At 41.6% G+C, this 21,925-nt stretch overlaps 2 protein-coding genes across 4 annotated transcripts in view; both read left to right on the top strand.

Annotated features, from left to right (window-relative positions):
* Positions 1-2,606, top strand: part of klhl14 (kelch-like family member 14) — a 28,447-nt gene extending 25,841 nt beyond the window's left edge. For all 3 annotated transcript variants that reach the window (XM_033650085.2, XM_033650084.2, XM_078173395.1), the window contains one exon: positions 18-2,606. In XM_033650085.2, coding sequence (XP_033505976.1) covers positions 18-158 — 141 coding nt within the window. In that variant the 3' untranslated portion in view covers positions 159-2,606. The remainder of the gene's footprint in view (positions 1-17) is intronic.
* A 5,216-nt stretch (positions 2,607-7,822) lies between these two features.
* The window catches only part of LOC117271803 (voltage-dependent R-type calcium channel subunit alpha-1E), a 95,651-nt gene continuing 81,548 nt past the window's right edge, over positions 7,823-21,925 (top strand). Inside the window, exons 1-3 of the mRNA XM_078173394.1 lie at positions 7,823-8,536; positions 10,238-10,691; positions 20,991-21,255. Of these exons, the coding sequence (XP_078029520.1) occupies positions 10,276-10,691; positions 20,991-21,255 (681 nt within the window). The 5' untranslated portion in view covers positions 7,823-8,536; positions 10,238-10,275. The remainder of the gene's footprint in view (positions 8,537-10,237; positions 10,692-20,990; positions 21,256-21,925) is intronic.

Here is a 21,925-nt window from a genome sequence, read left to right as displayed (position 1 = left end):
TTCTCCTTTTTTCTCAGGGGGCCTATAAGTCTTCTACCATCTGCTACAGCCCAGAGAAAGGAACATGGACAGAGTTGGAGGGAGAGGTGGCAGAGCCCTTAGCGGGCCCAGCCTGTTCCACCGTCATACTGCCTGCCTGCCTTCCCTTTAACAAATGACAACTAATCCAACCGACGGGCGGTAAGAGCGAGGAGCAGCAGAGTGAATGGGGGGAGGACCATCAATAAGCAAAACAGTCGTCCACAATTTTGTGACAAACCCTCCGGTCAGATGACGGGGGTGTGTATAAATTATTTTTTTACAGGTTTGACCAGAGCACTTTCGTTATTCCCTACTGAAGGTTTGGAAAAAAAAGAAGAATTGTGTAACTCATGTATTTAAACTCATCTGTGTTCTGAGAAATGGTCAGTTTCATATTTGATTTGATTTAAACTGATAGTACGTGTTTTTGGCTTCTCTTCTATAGCACGCATAGTGTTGAACTGAATTATAGCTTTCAAATCCATTGTATCTTGTATTCAGTAGATGCATAATTCCATCAAAATGCAGTGTTGTTTCATGGACTGACAGAAAAGGTGATCAGTCCCAAACTGTCATGGGGTTATGTTAAACTAGGGCTGGGTGAGTTACATTAACCGTGATGATCAAAGTGTATAAATATCCTTCATCCCTCACGTCATAACTCACTTTTCTCTGGCTGGACTGTGCACTTATCTCGCTTTCGGATCATGATGCAACCGTTTTGTTGTCTCTACAAATGAACATATTTACCTGTCTGAAATTGAGACATTTCCAGAAACTTTTCTTAACTGCAGTCATTTAATTAACTAAAAAAATACACAGTAACTAGTTCTAGCAGGTACACTGGGTCCAAACACAACCAGGGGGACATTGTAAAAAAGACGCAGTTACACAGTGATCTTTATGAGGATGTGTCCATATCACCCAGCCCTAATTTATAATGAATTATCTTAATAATTTACACCCAGACTGAAGTCGTGTTTCTGTATAACTTGACAGAAGAAATCTTGCCAAATGTTTGTGGCAGCTATTCTTCGTGCTGCAGGCAAAACAATTTAAAGTTTGATTCTTAATCTTCATACGACGCACTAATGTTCTCTTTAAAGGAATACTGAGGCCCCCAAATTAAACATTTGTCTATCAGTTACTTGCCCTGTATTACGTTACGTATGAAGAAAACTTTGCTTTTCTTGCATGCCTACACGGTGAACGTAGAATGAAAAACCTATATCAAAATAACATACTCACACAGATCATGCAGTATAATCCAAGTCTCATTTATCCAGTCGTATGCTCAGTACGCCCCAAACAGACAGCCCTTTCCAACTGGGAAGTGAACTAGAGGTGAAACTTATCTATGCTCTCTTCAGCACCACACTCCATTGACAAAAACAGTAATTTTACCCAGCTGAACACCGGAGCTGCTGGTCTACCTCTACCTCGATCAGTTAGCTTGTCACCTTGTTGGATTTGAACTAACCCTCTTTAACACCAAGGTCACACAAAAATACTAACAAACTTACTAATGGAGGCAGACGTAGACCAGGAGCTCCTGTGTTGTGTGAGGTAAAATTACTGTTTATGTAGGGTGACCATATTTTGATTTCCAAAAAACGGGACACTCGGCCCGGCCATGAGATAGCCTACTTATCATCAATTTATCAACACCCCCCCCCCCAGGACGCCCCGGACAGGACGTGAAAAGTGGACATGTCCGGGCAAAAGAGGACGTTTGGTCAGCCTAGTTTTTGTCAATAGAGTCTGGCTTTAAAGAGAGCATAGATAGGTTTCACTTTTTGTTTAGCTCCCCGCCAGACAGGGCTGTCTGTTTTGGAAGTACTGAGCATACGGTTGGATAAATGAGACTTTGATTATCTGCACGAGTTGTGTGAGAGTTTATAAACTGATGTTTTTCAATTTATCAAGAGTTTTTTTCTGTTTTTGGATTCTTCGTTCACTGTATACATGTGAGAAAAAGATTTTTTCCCCAAATTTAACGTAACACAGGGTGAGTTATTGATATATAAATGATAATACTGGGGGTGAAGTATTCTTTTAATTATACAATGACAGTACAATCAAATTGTAATTGCTAGCCAATGTATTTATGGGTAGTATGTTTGGGTAAACATAATAAGAGGACATTGGTTTGTTCTCCTTTACGAGTCGATGCTAACAGGCCTGTTTATAAGGCCACATAGCGTTTACCTCAATGGTATTTTAATCTTTAATGTACAAAAAACAAACAAGCATACAATGATCCTCAATGCACTAATAGTGAACTTTTTAATTCAGCAAACAGAGTTCACTAAAATGTAAATGAATTAATGTGCTGTGTTTAGAAGAAAAAAAAATGCTCAAATGAATCTAAGTGCGGTCTAGTCTACGTTATTAGGTTCAGAAAGTTGACTCTAAATATTGATGCAGTACCTGTTGACTTCTGTAAAGATTTGTTGATTTCATTCTTGTACATAATCGCTTGCAGTGAAACATTTTTGTGCACTCAACCTTGGATTTATTCTCAAATCCTGTTATGTCCTTTGCATTTTAGAATATGAAAATAAATTGACTCTTGATGATTAAAATACCTTTTTTTGTTTTTTGACATTTTAGACAGAAAACTTGTTGGGAACTTCAGTGATTATGTTTCTCAAAACTAAGATAAATCAGCATCTTTTAACATAAAAAGAAAGCATACATATACTGTGCTAACACTGACATTAGAGAGTGTGATTTGAAGATGGGCTGGTGACAGGAAAACACACTTCTGCCATCACATTTTTGTATTTTTCCTGGAATCATTTCCGTCTCAGAATTTAATCAAATGAAACAACCCAAAGACACAAAATCATTCTCTGGTTGAACTGTTCACCACTCAAGTAGGAATTGCTTTAATTTTAGGGAGTCATGAACCAAAAGTTTGAGAGCCACTGAACACAGAGGAACTTCAAGATCTGTGTAATAACTCATCTAAATGATTAAAACACAACTTCACACTTTGACAGAATGAAGCTCAGACACAAAATAAATGCCAAGTGTTCACAACTCATAAGGACATTTAAAATATTTGAGCAGGAACATTTTTCTCCTTCTGCAACTAGAGCTCGCTTTTGATGCTCAATCTGATGACTCTCCTGTAGCTGTGTGGGCTTGACTGCAGATGAATTTTTGCAGCCCTTAATACCTAATAAAGATTTGTCTCCATACTGTGAGCATGCAGAAGGTGAGATTATTAAAGAATATGAGTTTAAAATTAAAAGAAAACAGCATTACATCAAGCAGGAGTCTGTAAAGTGTAAACCAGCAAGCATACAAAGCAAACCTGATGTTTACCCTCAGGACAGCCTCTCAAGCCAGACCAGATTTGATTTGCCAACCATTTACTACCAACTGTCTCATGCACCAAACAGCATGCTCGTCCTCCTACACACACACACACCTGATGGTTTATTTCTAATGTCTTCTTGTTTTTTTCTTCTCTCAATGGCAGCAGTTTCTCTGCTTGGCGTCTCCACGTCATGCATCCACTTGGCCGCGTGCCTGGAGGATAAGACGGCAATTATTTCCTCACCAAGATGATTCTGCTAGATTACATAAATCCATATCTAATTCACACAATATGGCATCGGGACATTAGAAAAAATATTCCTTGTGTCACAGGATCCTCGGAGAGGCGTCTGACAACAACCGCTGACAATCTGCAGTTTATAGAGATATTTGAAGAGATAGTTGAAGAGATAGTTGAGGGGACTCTGGGCAATTAAAGAGCAATATAACCTTGATTAAGACAAAGATTTGAAAAGCCGTCCCAGGACAAAAATAAAGAGGAATACGGTTTTAATTTGAAGTCTTCATTTACCCTTCAGTGTTAGTGGCAGCAGATGGTTTCTGCACCGCTCTCGGTCCCACAGCTAACACCTCTCCCTCAGCTTTGGGAATAACAGGATTGGTTAACATGAACACAGCTGACCTTTTAATTAAGCACACAGACCATCAAGGCTTTGTTTTAATCACAGAAAAAAGTATTCTCTGTCCTTGGCTCTAGTTTCAAAGTACAATACAAACCAGGACACGCTTTTTGTGGCCTCGAAAGGGTTTAAAGGTCCAGTGTGTAGGATTTAGAGGGATGTTTTGGCGAAAAAAGGAATTGGATATAAGAAGTATATTAGTAGCCTATAAAATAAGAATCATTGTGTTTTCATACCTTAGAATGAGCTGTTTATATCTACATAGGGAGCGGGTCCTCATTTATGGAGATCACCATGTTCACTGCCATGGCTTTAGATAGGGCCATTCGCGTTTTTGCATAGGCCACCGTAGTTAGCAGCCCCTCTGCGACAAGCGGCATTGAAAAAAACATTTGATTTGTAACACGAAATTGCTTCATTCAATGTTTTTACCGGTTTTAAATCACCGGGTCTGTTTGTTTCGAAGAGGAAGAGACCTCTGCGGATAATTTGGCTCCTGTTAAAAACCTCCTGAACAATAAACACTGACGAAACTCTAGCTGGGAGAAGTTTCAGCTGGTTGCAATCTGCAATCCACTGCTAGATGCAACTACATCCCCCTCAATGTTACACACTGAAAGTCCTCAAATAAATTGTTTTTCCACACACAAAATAGTCCTAACGCCATTTATTCATCTGAGTTTCAGTATTATCTGCATGTTCTTGATTGATTTAAATTTAATTTACACGACCTTCAGACCTTTATGTCGATGTATTCCTGCTGAGGCTATATAACAGTGAGGACAAGTGAGCCACTGCTGAAGTTAAAAAGCACTCAGCGTGAAACATTATGCCGTAATGTGCTGCACTTTTCCTTCTCCAGCGTCTTATTTTAAGCATTAATTCATATGTTTTTCCCTCCTCATATACAGCGTCCATTTGATGTACAGCGTCACTTACTCTTTGTGTCTTGTAAACCTCACAGTCCACTTTTTTTCTCTGAGACTTACTTAGACATAAAAATAAAATAAAATAATACACTGTAGTCAGAAGTAAATATGCATTGTTGTCACAGTAACTGTTTTAATGATTGTTACAGATACTTCTCTGGGAAAATGGGCCCTTACATCTTTATTCATCATGAGTTTTACCCAAATTTATGTTGTTGTTTTTTTTTGTTTTTGTTTTTTAATTTTTATTAGTCCAGGTTTAAATATAACATATGTTTAATGAAAAAAAATAAAATAAAATCCTCAATATTCGCTTAATATCCTAGCTTTTTAACTGCATCTTTATTTAATCTTTAATAATGCAGCTTTTGTACTCAAATTTAGAAACACTTGGAGCCCTAAAGGATCTGCTGTAAATGTATACAGTGTATGCATCATGTGAATCAGAGATCATGCATATATTAAATCATAATAAAAAAATAAATACAACATGTGCCACTTTGTTAGTGACTAAATTCTGTTTCCCATCAATTAAAAATATGACATCTCTGCTCATTCACATGTTCAGTCATGTAAATCATTTTTTAATGTTCATATTTTAGGTCCCTAACAGCGGAAACTAAGTCCAGGTTAATTTATTTACTTTATTTTATTGGGTTTAAGCATAGTTTATGCAGTACACTTTATTTTATGTGTCCCTAATAATTCCCTCGGAAGTTTCCTGTAAAAGAACAATGTGATTTGGCACTAAATTAAAACTAACTTTAGCTGTTCCAGTTTATTAATTTCAAATAAATGCTTAACTAAATGCACAACTACTGTACATGTAACGGCAATGCAGTCCAGACTTACAGAAAATGTTCACTTTGTCTACAGGTAAACATTCAGTTCAATATGTATGAATAATGTTTACAATAATAAATAAATGATAAATAAACAGTTCTTGTGGAAATCATCCACTCTTGTTGTATATCCAGCCCTCTGTGTCACTTAGGATAAAGAGCTCCAGTGTGGCAATAAGACATGTGGAGGAATATAACAGAGTACATTTACTCAAGTAGCTACTGTACTTTTTGAGGTATATGTTTATATTTCTGAGGCAAATATTGTATGTTTTACTCCACTACTTTTATCTGGCAGTTGTAGTTACTTACAGATTCATTTTTTACACACGTCATGGTCTTAATCATTATCATCATATTTGACCCAACAATGGCCTACATACAGTACAGTTTATATGGGCTATTAATGCATTTGCTATAATAGTCTAATATTATAACATGTAATGTAAAAGTGACTAGTAAAGTATTTTATCTATCTATTTGGGGGGCAGTAGCTCAGTCCATAGGGACTTGGGTTGGGAACCGGAGGGTCACCTGTTCAAGTCCCCGTCCGGACCAAAATATGGAGCGTGGACTGGTAGCTGGAGAGGTGCCAGTTCACCTCCTGGGCACTGCCAAGGTGAGCAAGGCACCAAACCCCCCAACCGCTCGGAGTGCCTGTCATGGGCAGCCCACTCTGACATCTCTCCACTTAGTGCATGTATAGGTCCAGTTTGTGCATGTGTGTGTTCGGACCTGTGTGTAATTGACACCAGAGTGAAAAATTGAATTTCCCCTCGGGGATTAATAAAGTATATAAAATAAAAAAAATTAAAAAATTAAAAATTATTCACAAAACTAGGCTGTCTATGCAGTAGAGAGACATAAATAATTTTTAAATTGGTGCTACATGACCAGAGAACTACGGAAGCGTATTGCATTCACTTGACAAATTTAAAAAAAAAAAAATCTGTTTTTTGAGTAATTTTTTTATTTTTCTGTTTTTCGGTGTAATTTTTTTTCTGTTTTTCGTGGTATTTTTGTTTTGTTTTTCGTGGTAATTTTTTCTGTTTTTCGTGGTAATTTTGTCTGAGTTAAGAGAGCAATAGAACAACAGGCGCTTTCATTCCTTTCTTGAGAGCTTGATATAATGAAAGCAAACATAACCCGCTTGTTTAGTTTAATCCAGTTTTACTTTGTTTTGGGTTTGAGACACTGGGAGACACTCTTGTCTTTAAGTCATATAGATGGTGTTATCATTAGATTGTCGACTTTAGGCAGGCACCGGTCACTTGCAGGTGCCAGGTGGGAGCTTCTCGCGAGATTTTGAAATATCTTGTCAGTGAAAAAATTATTCAGAAAAACAGAAAAAATTACTCAGAAAAACAGAAAAAAATGACCACAAAAAACCAGAAAAAATACCCCGAAAAACAGACAAAAATTACTCTGAAAAACAAAAAAAATTACTCAGAAAAACAGAAAAAAATTACCACAAAAAAACAGAAAAAAATACCCCGAAAAACAGAAAAAAATTACCACGAAAACCAGGGGAAAAATTACTCCGAAAAACAGAAAAAAATACTCAGAAAAACAGAAAAAATTACTCAGAAAAACAGGGCTTTTTAATTTGTCAAGTGAATGCAATACGCTTCCGTAGAGAACACAAAGGAAAAGGGCTGTGGCATTTGCGTTTGCTCTACAGAAAGAAAACCTACAACTACCAGAATGCACTGCACTGGTGAGTGACGTTCCACATTTCCACAGGAAACAATATGGCGGCCAGCTGGTGATAAAAGACCTCAAACAGTAAGCTAAAATGTGTTTCTGAAGACATTTTAGGAGAGAAATGTGCAATATATGCAACACAGAAACAGTATTTTGTTTTATTTTTGTTTAGCACTGCTTAGTTTTGCCATTTGGTGTGAGTTTGAGAGAGAGGGGCGGGTCTCTCTTGATCCTCCTGCTGAACTACAATCGGTAACGTTAGATGTGGGTGCTTGTAAGATATAACATTAGGGAAGTTTACCATAATTCATTTACACATTCTACCCACACTGTTCTCTCTGTAGCCTAAAATTTGAAATTGATGCCTGTTACTTAATTCTTCTTTTGACCAACTTATTTGGAGGTGTAAAAGGGGCTTGTGTGTGTGTGTTGGCCCTGCTGTTACACACACAGGTGTACCTAGATGAAGAGAAACCTGTACAAATAGAGTTATAATAGGATGCAGGTGAAGGTTTAACCTGTACTTTATACCTTTGATGTTATTCTCTGCACCTGCAGTGTGCCAGGTGCAGCTTTAGTCCACCATCTAGTGGCAAATGTATCAGACTCCATGCAGTTGTGCCTTCCACCACAGCACCACCGCCTCACATGAAGCAGACCTGTTGCATTTATCTCTTGCACTATGATCTCAGATAAATAACTTCCGGGCGTTGCAAGAATTGCGTCCAGCACAATCCAATTAACTCTTGAGATGAAGTTTGAAGACACAGACACTCAGAGTGACCCACATAAAGTGACTCATATCACCGCAGCTCAGCCAGTGAAGATGACTGGGATTATCTCCATGCCTCGCTCCTGTCCCCATGCCTGTTTACGTTCGTGTGAGCCACGCTCCCCTGGCTGCCTGCCACCCCGCGGTATTTATAGCCAAACAGCCGTAATCATCACTCAAGGAATCCTCGCGAAATCATCCTCAAACCTCTGAACTTGGACTGAGTGAGAGGAGGCTGAATTTTAGGATCCACCTGAGCTGGGCTTTCTCTGACGATGAAGGAGCGCGCGGCACCTCAAGGTAAAAACTGTCAAATCCATTAATCATGTCATTACTTTAATTCATATAATGTCCTGTCGCGCGCGCTGCATTCATCCTCTCCCTCCTGTGAACATTTTTGGCATCTTAATCATGTCTTCTTATTGTTATGACTCCTGCTGCTGCGTGTTTTTTTGTCACTTGCGTCAAACACTTCAACTCCACAAGAATAAAGATCCTAATTAGCAATACCTGTTAACAGGCTTGTTAATGTAAAGCGATTGCAGACCTGCAGCTGACGTGCACAAATTAGCGAGGTGGGGGCAGCCTGTTGTGCCAGTAGGCTCTACAGTGGTTGCACTAATTAAAGGAGATCAGAGATTTTGAATTTGAAATTAAAGAGCAAGTGTTTTAACTTTAATGCATGCTACAGATAAAGATGGACGCATCTTGCAGCTGTAATTATTGCCCGTAGGCACACTGCAGTGATGCTCTCATCTTTATAGCAACCTCATCACTGCTGCCATTCATCATTAATTTCATTTCTGTTTGTATAACTAACCGAGATGTCACGGATTCTTCACATCACCCTAGTTTGTTCCCTGCTGCTTTTCTAAAGGTGATCCTGTTGAAACAAGAGTCTTGACATTTAATTTCCTCTCAGCTGTGGCTTGCAAAACCAAAAACAAAAGCTATCACATGTACTTTGAACTTGCAAGACGGCCCACCCATTAGCAGCACAAAGCCGCCACCGAGCCAACCCGTGTAAATGTGCATGCTGACCTTGCAGCTCCCGCACCGCCTTTGAGGGCAGAGCTCAACTCAGACTGAGTCCAGTTCATGTCTGAAGAGCCCTGCTGCCGACGTGTGAGTCACTGTGCCTTTTGCTTCAGCTCTCCCACACTCAGTCATCTTCCTTTCAGCTTCAGCTCAGTGGGAACAGCCTTGTTTCGTCTGTCTCCGACTGACTCGCCTCAAACTTGCTGTTTTCCAGCCTTGCCACCTCATCTCCCTCATATTTCTCTGTCTCAGTCACACACACGCTTAGCTGGACAATGGCAGCAGCAATGAGACAATGGTTTAACAGGTCTGATATGTTGTGGTCAGGATTCTGGGATCAAAACATGAGACTAGATTGAAGCAAGAAAGTCCAAACTGTGTGCAGGGCTTTAAGATTTATAAAATCTCCCCTCTCTGACCCACTTTATGCACAAAGTTCCTCACCAGTGCAGCTGCTGGTTCTGTTTCTGCACGGCTGCTGGTTCTGTGCTTTTGTTCACCCAGTCTCATGCACTGCTTGCATCAAAGATCCCACTGGCTGAGGTGATCAGTTAGAAAAAGCACGGTTACATGGTGGCATTTATTCTGAATTCATCCTTAGTGGGAAAATGCAGTTTTTGCTCCAGGAGCCACCCGTTAATATTTTTATTTCAGCAGTTATTAATAAACATATGAGACATTCAGGGAGTGACTCTGTTCTAGCTATCTGCCTGCTACTTGGAGTCATCCTCTGGGGATCGTGAATATCTGTAAGTTCATGGCAAATCCATCCAATAGTCGCTGAGATATTTCAGTCAGGATCAAAGTGGTGGGCTGACCAACAGACCAACATTGCGGTCCCCGGAGCCAAGCTTCTATCAGGGACTAAAAATAGACAAACAGAGAAGGGACAGGCAGAATGTGAAATGTTTCATGATTGTGTTTCACTTCTTTTCACTCACAATTCTCTTCTACCGTTTGTAGCATTATGGTGAAACCGCCAACTCCCGTTCTCTGTAGAGATGCTCACCAGTTCAGACCAGACCCTCTCCCTCTCCCTCACACCCAACCTCCACTCTCCATCCAGCTGTGGTCGAGGTGGAAATACGCACATCCAGTCCTCCCTGTCCCTCCCCGAGCCTGAAGCCTGGAGGAAGCCCGGCTCCACTCCCCGTCACGGCCTGGCACAAGCAGCCCGCTCCAGCTCCCTGCAGGTCCCTCATGCCCTCCCTGAGTACCTGGGGCTGCCCCCTCGAGCTGCCAGCTTCGATGTGCCTTGTGGTCAGGAAGAGGCCTCATCTGATCAGGGTTCAGGGTCTCTGAGCCCCAACTGCATGCAGCGGCGGCGCGGGGGACTGGTGGAGCAGAAGGACATCATCATGGCTCACCAGGCTCACAAAATCCAGAGCACGCCGCAGGCCCGCAGGAAGGAGTGGGAGTGAGTATAAAAGAGATTCAGAGGCAAAGGATTGCTCTTAAATTGCATGTGTAAAGATGATAATTCTCCATGGAGGAGGATGAAAGAGTCAGTGTAAAAGAACACACATGCTGTATGCAGTATAACTTTTCAACCTGTTGAGCCTCCGTCGTTACAAACACACACTGTGAAGCCACAGAACTAACTAAATGTGAAGTGCTGCACATGGTCTCAAGGCTTATAAAGATATAAAAAAAACTGATGTTAAATTTCACAGAAATGTGAAGACAGTTTCACTAAAGGATGCAATATTTGCCTTTTGAAGTCATGATAGTGTCACACCGTAAAAAATGTGATCTTTGGTTTCAGTAGTTGAGTCAATAAACCTTTTTCACAGCAGACACTTTGACTTGTCATTGCAGGAAAAGTATGAGTGTAATTAATAACATTAAGTGTCCATTTCATCTAAGTGTCCTAGTTTGGGACACTTAGATGAAATGGACACTTATTGTTATTAATTACACTCATGCTTTTCCTGATATGGTGCTTCAAACTGCCTGCTGGTGAAAATGACCTACGTCTGACGTACTGTTGCTTCAGTATATGTACATACAGTATATGACACTTAAAGCTGCACTGATCAATATTTTTTATTGAACAATGGGTCAAGTAGCTACGTGTAAATGAGAATTATCATCTGACTCTGCACAGTTCCCCTCAGCTCTACAAACTGTTTTAGCACCTTTCAGCTCATTGTTTTGGTTTTATGGCCCACAACTTTACTGTTTAGATTCACTCTTATAACTCTCATTAACCGTGCCTACAAAAAATATTAGATAAACCACCACTGTATGTAACCTGCCCAGCATCAAACAACAGATGGACAACTTAAGTGACGAGCTGGTGGTGAACATCGCAACAGATTTTTTTTCCCCGTGTTAAAGGGTTTTTTTTTGGGGGGGGGGGGGGTTTCCTTATCTGCTGTGAGGGTTCAAGGACAGAGGGATGTCATTGTATGTATGAGGCAAACGTGATTTGTGATATCAGGCTTTATAAAAAACTGAATTGAATGGAATTGAGTATTTCCCTCAATAGTCAGTGGAGACCAGAGCAGTTCAAGGGAGAGTCCATGGAAACATTTACATGCACAAAATATTGCAGTGTTTGCTGTTATTCTGAAGAAGACAATATTCCTATCAAGCTGTTTACATGGCTAATGGAAAGAAAATCCCATTTACACGCAGCCATGCAGCCTCCAGTCAACGTGCCCTAACATGCTGTTTAACACATCAAATATGGAAAAGTGAAACGGTCTAAGCTGCCATTTTATTTGTAATACATCAGAATAGGAATTTTGCAAAGTTTCCCATGGGTGGCGGAACTTGTTCTACTATGCAAACACAGCCTCCCTCTTTTATTCCTTCAACCACCTTCTTGAAAAGATCATCACTACAATATTTGTGCATATCAGAAAACTTGTTGATATCCAAGTCTTTCATTTTGTTTAAAAGTATGTGTGTCACTCCGTCTGACCAGAAATGTGGACTTTTCTGTTGGATAACATCTCAACCATGGCCTTGCAAACTGTTCGCAAGTTGGTTTGTGCAAGTCACAGAGCTGACTGTGACAGGCAAGAGACCACATGCAGCAAACTGCGATAAAAACCCCAATGTGCTGTACACATGCCCAAAGAATGCTCCTAAAACCCAAATAGTACCGGCATGTCCCATGTCGTAATTGGAATATGCTGAATTCGGAAAAAGGCCTAATTTGGAATATCCAAATGTAGTATGCTGTTTACATGACATCATATTCCTCTGATGATAGTGGAATATTAGTGTGCATGTAACATAGTCCAGTGGTTCCCAACTGGTCCAGCAACACAGTCCGGCCTTCTCCTTAGTCAGTAATTCAAGGTCCCACAGTTTGATGCACTCAGCGTCATACTTGTGTTTGGCCATGTCGTCGAGCTAGTTTGCTGTCTTTGTCAAGTAGTTGTCCATTAGTCACTCACTCTACAGCAGAAAACAGCACCTAAAAATAAAAACTCTGTGCCGTAAATTTACTTGGGTTCCTTTCAGAAAGAATCCATGACCCACTTTTGAACCAAGACCCACCAGTTGGGAACCACTGACATAATCCATATTGGACTCAAATTCTTTAAGTGGCCAGAAAAGGACTCAGAATAGATGCTAATGTTGCTCCACGTCTGCCGAAAGTGTAAATAAGCAACTTTGGTGACACGTTTGGTATATCAGCTTCATAAGGTGATAATATGTCCCTGTCAGTGTTGTGTTTTCAGCTCATCTAAAAACAAATATATCAGTGCAGGATTCACTTTGAAATATACTGTTAATGTAATTACCCCATATAATGTAAAAGGGTCATCTCTGCTGCTTTCACCGTTCTGCTGACTCATGAGGCAGAATTTTAATGTAATGTAAACAATCATTACATAAAAGGCAAAAACCTGAGCTAGTGCTTATCATGAAATGGATAAAATCTGAAGTGAACTAGCCGCTAGTGAGGAAGGTTGAGCTTCTAGTAACAAACACACCCCCGGATATTTTCTCAAGAGATCAGTCAGTGGCTGTATATAAAGATGGGCAACGCATCTAACTTCCTCCCACTGTACAAAAATGAAGCCGTAATATTGGAGCACTACCATCTTGTGTTTTGGGAGCCAAAGTCTGCACAATAGCAACCGGGAAGTGGAGCCATGGTGTCAAGTTTTCACCCATGTATCCATCAGACTCAATCGTGAGTGACTGCAGCTGTCAATCATGACATCACAACCCCTTTTTTTTTTAGCATCACATAACCAATTAGAACCAAACTCTTGAACAAACACCAGCATGATGAAAAGTACCTAAATGACTAAAACCATCTTTGGAAAAAATGTATTTGATGTTTACTTGAGTTTTTAGTTTGGCCCATGTCCAGTCGGTTTGTACGATATCCTCTGAATACCGTTACATCCTTAATGTAAAGCTACATAATTAACGTAAAGTTGCAGAAGTAAGGTTGAGGCAAGTAAAGTTACTGTGGTTAGGTTTAGTTAGAAGAAACATGTGACGACGTACCTTAGAATGACTCAAAGTTCACATGATTTTGAACACTGGTCTCCTGGGCAGAAGTCCTGTGTTTTGTGACTCATCCACCACCCTATCTGTCTCTTTACTGGACTGCATGAGACCACTTCCTTCCTTCTATGTACAAATTTTGGTGCATTACTTTTTGTAGAAAAACGTACAAACAGTGCACTAAAGGAGAAGTCCGGTATTTTGCATTTTGAGCCCAGTTTCTGGGTTGTTTATGAAGAAACATAAATGGCTAAGACCACAATTTGGCTTTCCCCTGCCTGGCTTAACACTGCTGCCTATGGCCTAGGGGTGAGTTTGTGTACAAAAATCTCTAAACGTTTGGAGTGGGTCATTTTTTTCGTGTAAACGTGTACACGGGTTTCACTGCTGGGTAGTGCTATTGCATTATACCAGTAAAGCCCCAGTTATCCGAATACCAACCGAACGGGCCATTTAACCAACGGTTACAGGCCGCCACTCGAAATATCGCCATTCCGACGGTCCGACATCCCGAATTCTGGTGTCTGAGTCCTGACAGTAAGCTATGGCGAGCCTGTAGAAGCCGTATTTCCCATGCATGTCAGCGATTTTCACCGGGGACGCACGTGAGTAATTCAGACTGACTTTACCTGTTTTTCAGCAAACTCCTCTGCTAATTTTATGAAAAGGCATGATAAATAGGTCCACAGTAACTTATTATTATTATTACTGAGTAGGGGTGTAACAGTACACAAAAATCACGGTTCGGTACGTACCTCGGTACACAAGTCACGGTTCGCTTTTTTTCGGTACATTAATGAAAAAAACTATTAAATATCTTTTACTTATTGGTAACCTTATTAAAACATACCGCCACAGCAGTTAACTCTTTTTACACAATTTTTGAATGAAACAAATATATATAATCCTGCTTTTTCACATTGTTTGAATGAAAATAGAAATATAAAAGTGAAAAATAAAATCACATTTTTTGAATGAAAAATATAAATATAAATTTCTGCTTAAACAATTTTACTCAATTGAAATAAAAAGTATAGTGCAGCTGGTCAGCTTTAAAGCCTGCTCAGATTCAGTTTTACTAGGAACTTACTTAGCTTTCCCACTTTGTTAAAGTGCAGTAAACAAAACATGCTTATATCTAAAGTGCAGCATAAACAATTTTACTCAACTCCAATGGCGTTGGTTATTTCTTTAGCGCGATGGTCAGGGAAACGCTCTTTCTTTTTAAACAACGATGATATCGTAGTTTGCACCAGATTGCTTTTTCTACTCGTGCCGGTTAACGTTCAAACTCGGGTGGTGTCGCTTTAGATGCGTTAGCATGTTAGACGTGTTTCCAAGTACATACCCGACCGCTGTTCTGCAGTGTCGGCACACTGCTTTTGTCTTGTCCACTTGTTTATTTCCATCTTCGTATTTTACCCTGAAATCAAAGTGTTCCCAAACGGAGGACTTAAGGTTTGCAGGTGGGTCTTCAGGTTCGTCAGGCTCACTTGCCATGTTGTCAAAACGCGAGAATGCGCTGTACAAAGTGAAAGCGGAGATTTACGGTCGGACTCGGTCCGTCACTCAATTATGTCCGTCGGGGAACTAGATATTTTAAATGGTTCGGCTCGCAAAAACGGAATTAAAATAAAACAAAATAAAATAATATCCTGCGCCCAATAATTCAGTACAGGGTCGTGCCGAACCGAAAGTCGCGTACCGAACGGTTCGACACAAATACATGTACCGTTACAGCCCTATTACTGAGTCTTAAATGAGCCCATAAATCACAGCATCCGCGGTGAGAGGACACGGAATTGTGTGCGCTTTTACGCACGCGGTCTAGGCGATCACAGATATTTGATGTGGGAAAGATGTAGCCAGATCTATTACCTGTTTTAGATACGTGGCTCGTCCGTCCGTCCGTAGCACAAGTCATGTACGCCACTTCACCACCGACCCGTCATCAAATATCTGTGATTGCCTAGACCTGCGTGCGTAAAAGCGCAAACAATTCCGTGTGCTGTGATTTGATGGCCCGGTACTCATTGTAGCCCACTGCTGAACGACCCCCTTAACGGCTGCGCCATTTTAATAGAACGGAGCATGTAGGCTATTGACCTGTTGCCAAACCCGGTCGTTTTTCGTGTACTAATTTTTCATAACCGTTTATGATCTCAAACAGGTGTAAACGTGTACACGGACTCACCCCTACTATGGCCACGTGTGAATCTGTCCTAAAACCACCCTAAACCATTTCCAAAGCCATGAAACTCACAGAGTGGTCAGTGGTGTTCGTTGATGTTCTGACATAAAAATCGTAGCAAACTGTGGTTTCCATCCGTGTCTTCGCTTTTCATCTCGATTGTGGAACTATTTTTTCGGCTGCTTCACACCCGTGTGTAACCTTCCGCTTGATCGTTCGTTTGACCCTGAAGCATTACACACTCCAGCCCACTTGATGGCGATAATGCTCCTTTATGTTTTCGTTCGTTTTCGTCCTTCCTCCAGGAGCACACACAGCACTGTCGAGCCGGCACTTTTCTCTGAGCTAAAAGACTACAATGACTACAACCTTGTCGTAAACAACCCCCTTTCTGTTTCCGGTGGCAGATTACTACCAGCGGACAATGAGGCTTCTATAGCAAACCAATTGATTACACAAAATGTCAAATAAATCATCACAGAAACCACAGTTTGCTACGATTTTTATGTCAGAACACCAACGAACACCACTGACCACTCTGTGAGTTTCATGGCTTTGAAAACAAACGTTTAGGGTGGTTTTAGGACAGGTTCACACATGACCATAGGCAGCAGTGTTAAGCCAGGCAGGGGAAAGCCAAATTCTCAGAAAAGGAGCAGTCGTCACTGTTTTGGTCTTAGCCACTCTATTTGATCATAAACAACTCAGAAATGGGGCTCAAAGTGCAAAATACCGGACTTCTCCTTTAAGACAGCCTGAACATGGGGAGGGCGGGACTTATGACCTATACTGCAGCCAGCTACCAGGAAGTGATCAAAATGGTTTGGCTTCACTTTTGGGAAGCGGACATGCCGTTCATCTTTATATACAGCCACTGAGTTCAACTGAACTCAGAGTAAATGGTTTAGGACTGATGATACTAATGCGGCATCAGGCCTGGAGTCTTATATCCCCCTAGTGGTCAAAACTTGCGTTGCACCTTGAAGAAAAAAAATCAAAGGTAACTTGTAGAGTTGTTATCAAATTAGTGTTTGTTTTGCTTTGGGTTTTTTTTCACCCACATGCACAGAATTTAAAAGTAGATTCGCTTGCTAGCAGTCTTCTCCTTCCTTGCCTTTATTGGTGTGTGGCTACATTTCTCGGCACGTTGTTTCCACCAATTGTCAACCAGTGGAATAATGTGAAACCGTCTGCAGGACTGTGTATCACGTCACTCATCTGCATGCTTATGCGTGTTCACAAGATATTAACAGAACACTCACATTGTTCCACAGTGCTGCTAGCGGCTCAAGTGTTCAAATAATTAACGATTACTGTACAAAGTAAAACACTTATTGTTGTTTTGTTGCTTAGCTACAAAGTGTCTGTTTCAGAGGGTGCTCTATAGTAGCGATACATATGCAGATGCCTTTGTTTCCAGCATTGTTATAGTCCAACAATGAATCACTAAATCAGTCCCCACTGCTTTCATCAGATGATTTGATGTGTTTTTTTAATGCCTGTGTAACATTGCTGGCTGCGGTTTATTGTAATCAGATACTGGATAGCGTTATTAATGGCGGAGCTGAGGGTGCTTGCATGTGAACTTTTGAACTCTGGAGCCACATCGCTCTGATTATCTGCTTCCCACCACTTGAATGTGGAGTGGTACTCCATCAGCGTAACCCCCAACCCACCAACAAGCCTCTTCCCTCCTCCTCCTCCTCCTCCTCCTCCTCCTTCCTCCATCCTCTGATTTCTCTTTACTCCACTGTATCTCCACCACCACCCACTCCACATCCACTTTACTGATGTACTGTCATTCTCTTGCACGCGTTCTATCTTTTTCTCTCATGTTCAGATGCACAAACACTGGACTTTGTCATCCTTGATCCCTGACACGTCCCTGACATTCGGTTATTTTCAACCTGTAAGTGCTGACTGTATGAGCAATGGCCGCACGTAAAGTACAAAATATTAAACGAGGGACGAAAGGAATAACCACTAAACACTGATTTCAGAGCACCCAGTACATGTATTGTGGTTGTATGTCCATTAGGGGATGCTAGGGAATCAAAGTAGAGGAGCAGCAGGGAAGCAGTGTTGTGATGTCTTCAGAGCTGAGCAGCAGGGTTTGGATGTTGTGGATATATAGAACTACACAGCTGAAATACTGATGATTTCTAAACTTTTAAGAATGAATTTTAACATTAAATGACCTTTGAGGGCGGGAATACCTTTTTATTTTCTCTTACAACAGAAGCTTTTAGAATTTTCACTGTTTCTGGTGTTAATCTGCACAGTTGTCAGATTGCTGTGCAGCCATAGCATGTTTCAAGGTAAACTACACGGTGTCACGCCAATCTGGGATGATATAAGCGACGGTTATTGGTCGAATCAAACTGACATAACTCAGTACTAGAGGATGTCTGTTGCTAGGGAACAGAGAGAAAAATAAAATGCTAAAACCACTCCAGTCAATGCTGGATGAAAGCCTGTCTGCAATTATATAAATGCTCTTCAGAGTTCTGGCACAAAGTACGCCCATTAACATTTTAACTCACAGTGCATGTCACCTGCAGCCTCGCTTCATCTGTCTCCTCCTATAAGCTATCTCTGAGGATGTTTCCTGCTGGACCACAGACACGAAAATACACGACAAGCTACTGTGGCTTTCACATGAAAAGAAAAGGCACCTTGTTTTTTCTTAAGTTCACCTCATTCAAAGTTTGGTCAGGCCCCAGCAAATTGATATGAGCCTTTTGTGCTTTTATCCGCTAACAGCTATTTTTAGAAGCCTTTGAGTAGGCTGCGAGCAAGAGCAGAGACAAAAGCCAAATAGTCTTAAAGCAGACTGCATCTGGTCACATATACAGTACAGTGGATCATCAGTGCAGTGACGCTGCTGCACAGTCAGTTTGCTTCCTGTGTGTGTCCAGTGACCCTGGTGGAGGTGTGTGTGTTTGTGTGCTGCTTCTGTAGGAAGAGGTTGCTCTATTGTGCAACATGGCTTTTGTTGGCAGAAATGAAAAGAACGGAGCAGGAATTCAAGAGAGCTATGTCGCTATGGAAACAACAGCAAAGAGAGAGCAAGACACAGAGAGGAAGAGAGAGAGAGATGTACTGTTTGCAAAGATGGACAAATATTTTTGTTGGGCAACACACAAGTAGATGATGTGTCTTTTTTTGTAATGAGGGCTTGTGTAACGTGGAGATGGGTGCGAGATATGCTGCAGATACATTATGGAAATCTGTAACATATTACACGGCAATTATCATCCTGCTATTTTTATGTTCTGCTCTGGATAGGTCAGTGTAGCCCTTTGTTGCTCTGCTGCTTTGCATGAAGTGACACGCCCGCCTGCTTTATGCACATTAGGAAGAGGAGATAACAGAGTCATGGCTGAGTTTTTGGAGCTCACTTAGGGACTTATTCATAGATCCTGTTAAATCGATTTTTTTTTTCCTCCGCTGCTCCCCCAGATCTCGACTTGTTTGCCAAGCATAAATTTGTCACTCTCTCTTGGCTTGCTTTCACCCCCCTCTCTCTCTCTCTCTCCACTGTCTGAGCCCTTGCCCGTCTGCACACTGTGATACCTGCATTGTGCTCCTGCACAGTTGGGTCTGTCAGTCAGCAGCGGAGACTGATATTTTGTGTCCTGGATGATGCTGTGGTTGACTTTAATTGCGATTATTTGACGTGACAAAACAGCAGCCGCGGCCACGTCTGAGTAATATCGTGCCTGTGGGGGCTGAAGTGTTGATCTTGAGGAAACAGTGGGGAAGGGAGGAGAGCAGCAGATGGAGCGAGAGAGCCCAGTCGCCTAATGAGGTCTCACTTGTGGCACTGAGTGTGAAAGAGACCCTGCTTTCTCCTCTGCTCCCTCAAAAAGGGAGCAGCCCTAAGATCTATTTCATGCTCTATTTTTACTCCTGACTTTTACTCCAATATTAGCACAATGGCCTACTTTTTAAATGTTCTGTCTGTCTCCATTAATGAAAATAAGACAATGCTGTCTGACTATCAAATGGGGGGAAATGAGTCAAGCTTGTGTTCTATAAATCTCCTTCAGGTCTTTTCTTTTTCCTCTCCGGCCCTGTCCACACATATGTTGCCTTTATCTGTGCATTGTCTCTCCATCTAAATGTATTTTCACACTCCTCTCTCTCGCCAGTGCACCCACTAACATCTTTACATAATTGTTTTTGAGCCACATACCCACACAGCCTACTGTATATAGGTTTCTTTTCTTTTTTTTTAGGAAAGTGTTTTTGTTCATCCTCAGCAAACTCTAATTGCTATGGTAACAAAATACATGTCCCTCCTCTCCAGCAGCTTTCATTCAGATGGATTTTTGAAATCGCCATCATGAAATCATCATGTTTCTGTGGGAGGGGGCTGCCGGTGCTTATGCGCTCCTGGCTGCGTGATCATTTTCCAGCAGGTGATAAGATTGCAAGCGATTCAAGCAACTCTCTCGCTGCGTTGTGTTTTCTCCCCCGACTGATTAAAGAATAACTTCATGACCAGTTTTTGTGAAGAATCCGGTTTAGATGCGTTAAACGGGCTTCCTTCCACGTGAGATCTTCCTTTTTGTCAAGTTTACCGGGTCGAGAAGATGCGTAAAGTTTGCCAAGACTCTCCTCGGATGTGTCCATCGAGTGAGCACAGGGTAGTGTTGTCAGATCTCAAGGAGCTTGGATGTTGATAGCAAATTGAAACTCAGTGAATCCGCAGAGTTTAGAGGCGCGCATTAAAAGTTGCTCAGAGCTGATTTGCTGTTATTAGGCAGATGGGATAACGGAGATGCAGAGCACCTGATCATCATTAAGTAAATGGATTTTTTTCCTTAGAATATAACCCAGCTGAATGACACAATCCGTTTTTCTTGTGGATATGGAGTGATAGGAAATCTGCAACTTTTTGGGGAATCTTTGGCGCTTAAAGCTGTCACCGGATTGAAGGTGGATCCTCTTTTTCCCCCCGTTTAGCTCCACTTCACATTTACTTAGAAGTCGTCCTGTAGTGAAACACTCTAAGCCGGCGGTCTCCTCATCTCTTTGTAGAATGGCTCGCTTTGGAGACGAGTGCGCTCCCAGCACGGTGGACTCCGGGGATGGGGACTTGGAGCGCGCCGGGGAAGGACAGGACGCGGCGGCGGCGGGGCTCACGGCTTCCATGAAGCAAGCCAAGGCGCAGCGGGCCCGGACCATGGCTCTGTACAACCCCGTCCCCCACCGGCAGAACTGCCTCACCGTCAACAGGTCGCTCTTCATATTCGCAGAGGACAACATCATTAGGAAAACCGCAAGGCGAATCATTGAATGGCCATATCCTTCCATTGAAACATGTTAGAAGTTGCTGTTCTGGGTAGTTTGTTAAAGACAAAGTGCATGTTGTCAGTTCAGCACCATGGTCAGCTACAGGCAGCACGTGAAGCCTGCACCATCCCCTCCTCAATGTTACATCATGCATCAAAAGTGACAGTTGTAAGTGCAATCTCGCTGCTGTAAATGTGTTGTGCATGACTCCTTCACATATAGAAATCCGCCTTGCATGCTGTGTGTTTAGTGTTTGCCTATCTGCATAATGATCTCCAGCTGTTTGTTAAATCACCAGATGAATTAATCCCTCTGCACAGTCTGAATTTAACCCCTCTCCTCATAATTGTGCTCAGTGACTTTGCCCTGATTTTATTCATCTGCGGGCTCCATGTGCTCCAGTGTTGGCAGAAGACAGAAAGTTAGCATGTGGTGATCATTAGAAGCAGCTCTGCTCGCTGTGGGGGTGGCATGTAGGCACATCTCTGCTGCCTTAGTGCTCATTGGAATATGAACCTGGCCATGAGTAGGTGTCAGTTCAAATCCACCAGGCAGCGTTTCTCTGCTTCCTGCTGCAGCGTCGGCCAACAGTTTCTCTCTGCTCAACTTCTGCAGATCTAACGAACATTAGCAGGGAAGTTGTTTTCCCAGCAACTGCAGCAAACTCATGTGATGTGAAC

Source organism: Epinephelus lanceolatus, chromosome 12, assembly GCF_041903045.1.
Source record: "Epinephelus lanceolatus isolate andai-2023 chromosome 12, ASM4190304v1, whole genome shotgun sequence".
NCBI classification, from domain to species: Eukaryota; Metazoa; Chordata; class Actinopteri; order Perciformes; family Serranidae; genus Epinephelus; species Epinephelus lanceolatus.
The sequence above is the reverse complement of the archived record's forward strand: the minus strand, read 5'-3'. Positions and strand labels throughout refer to the sequence as shown.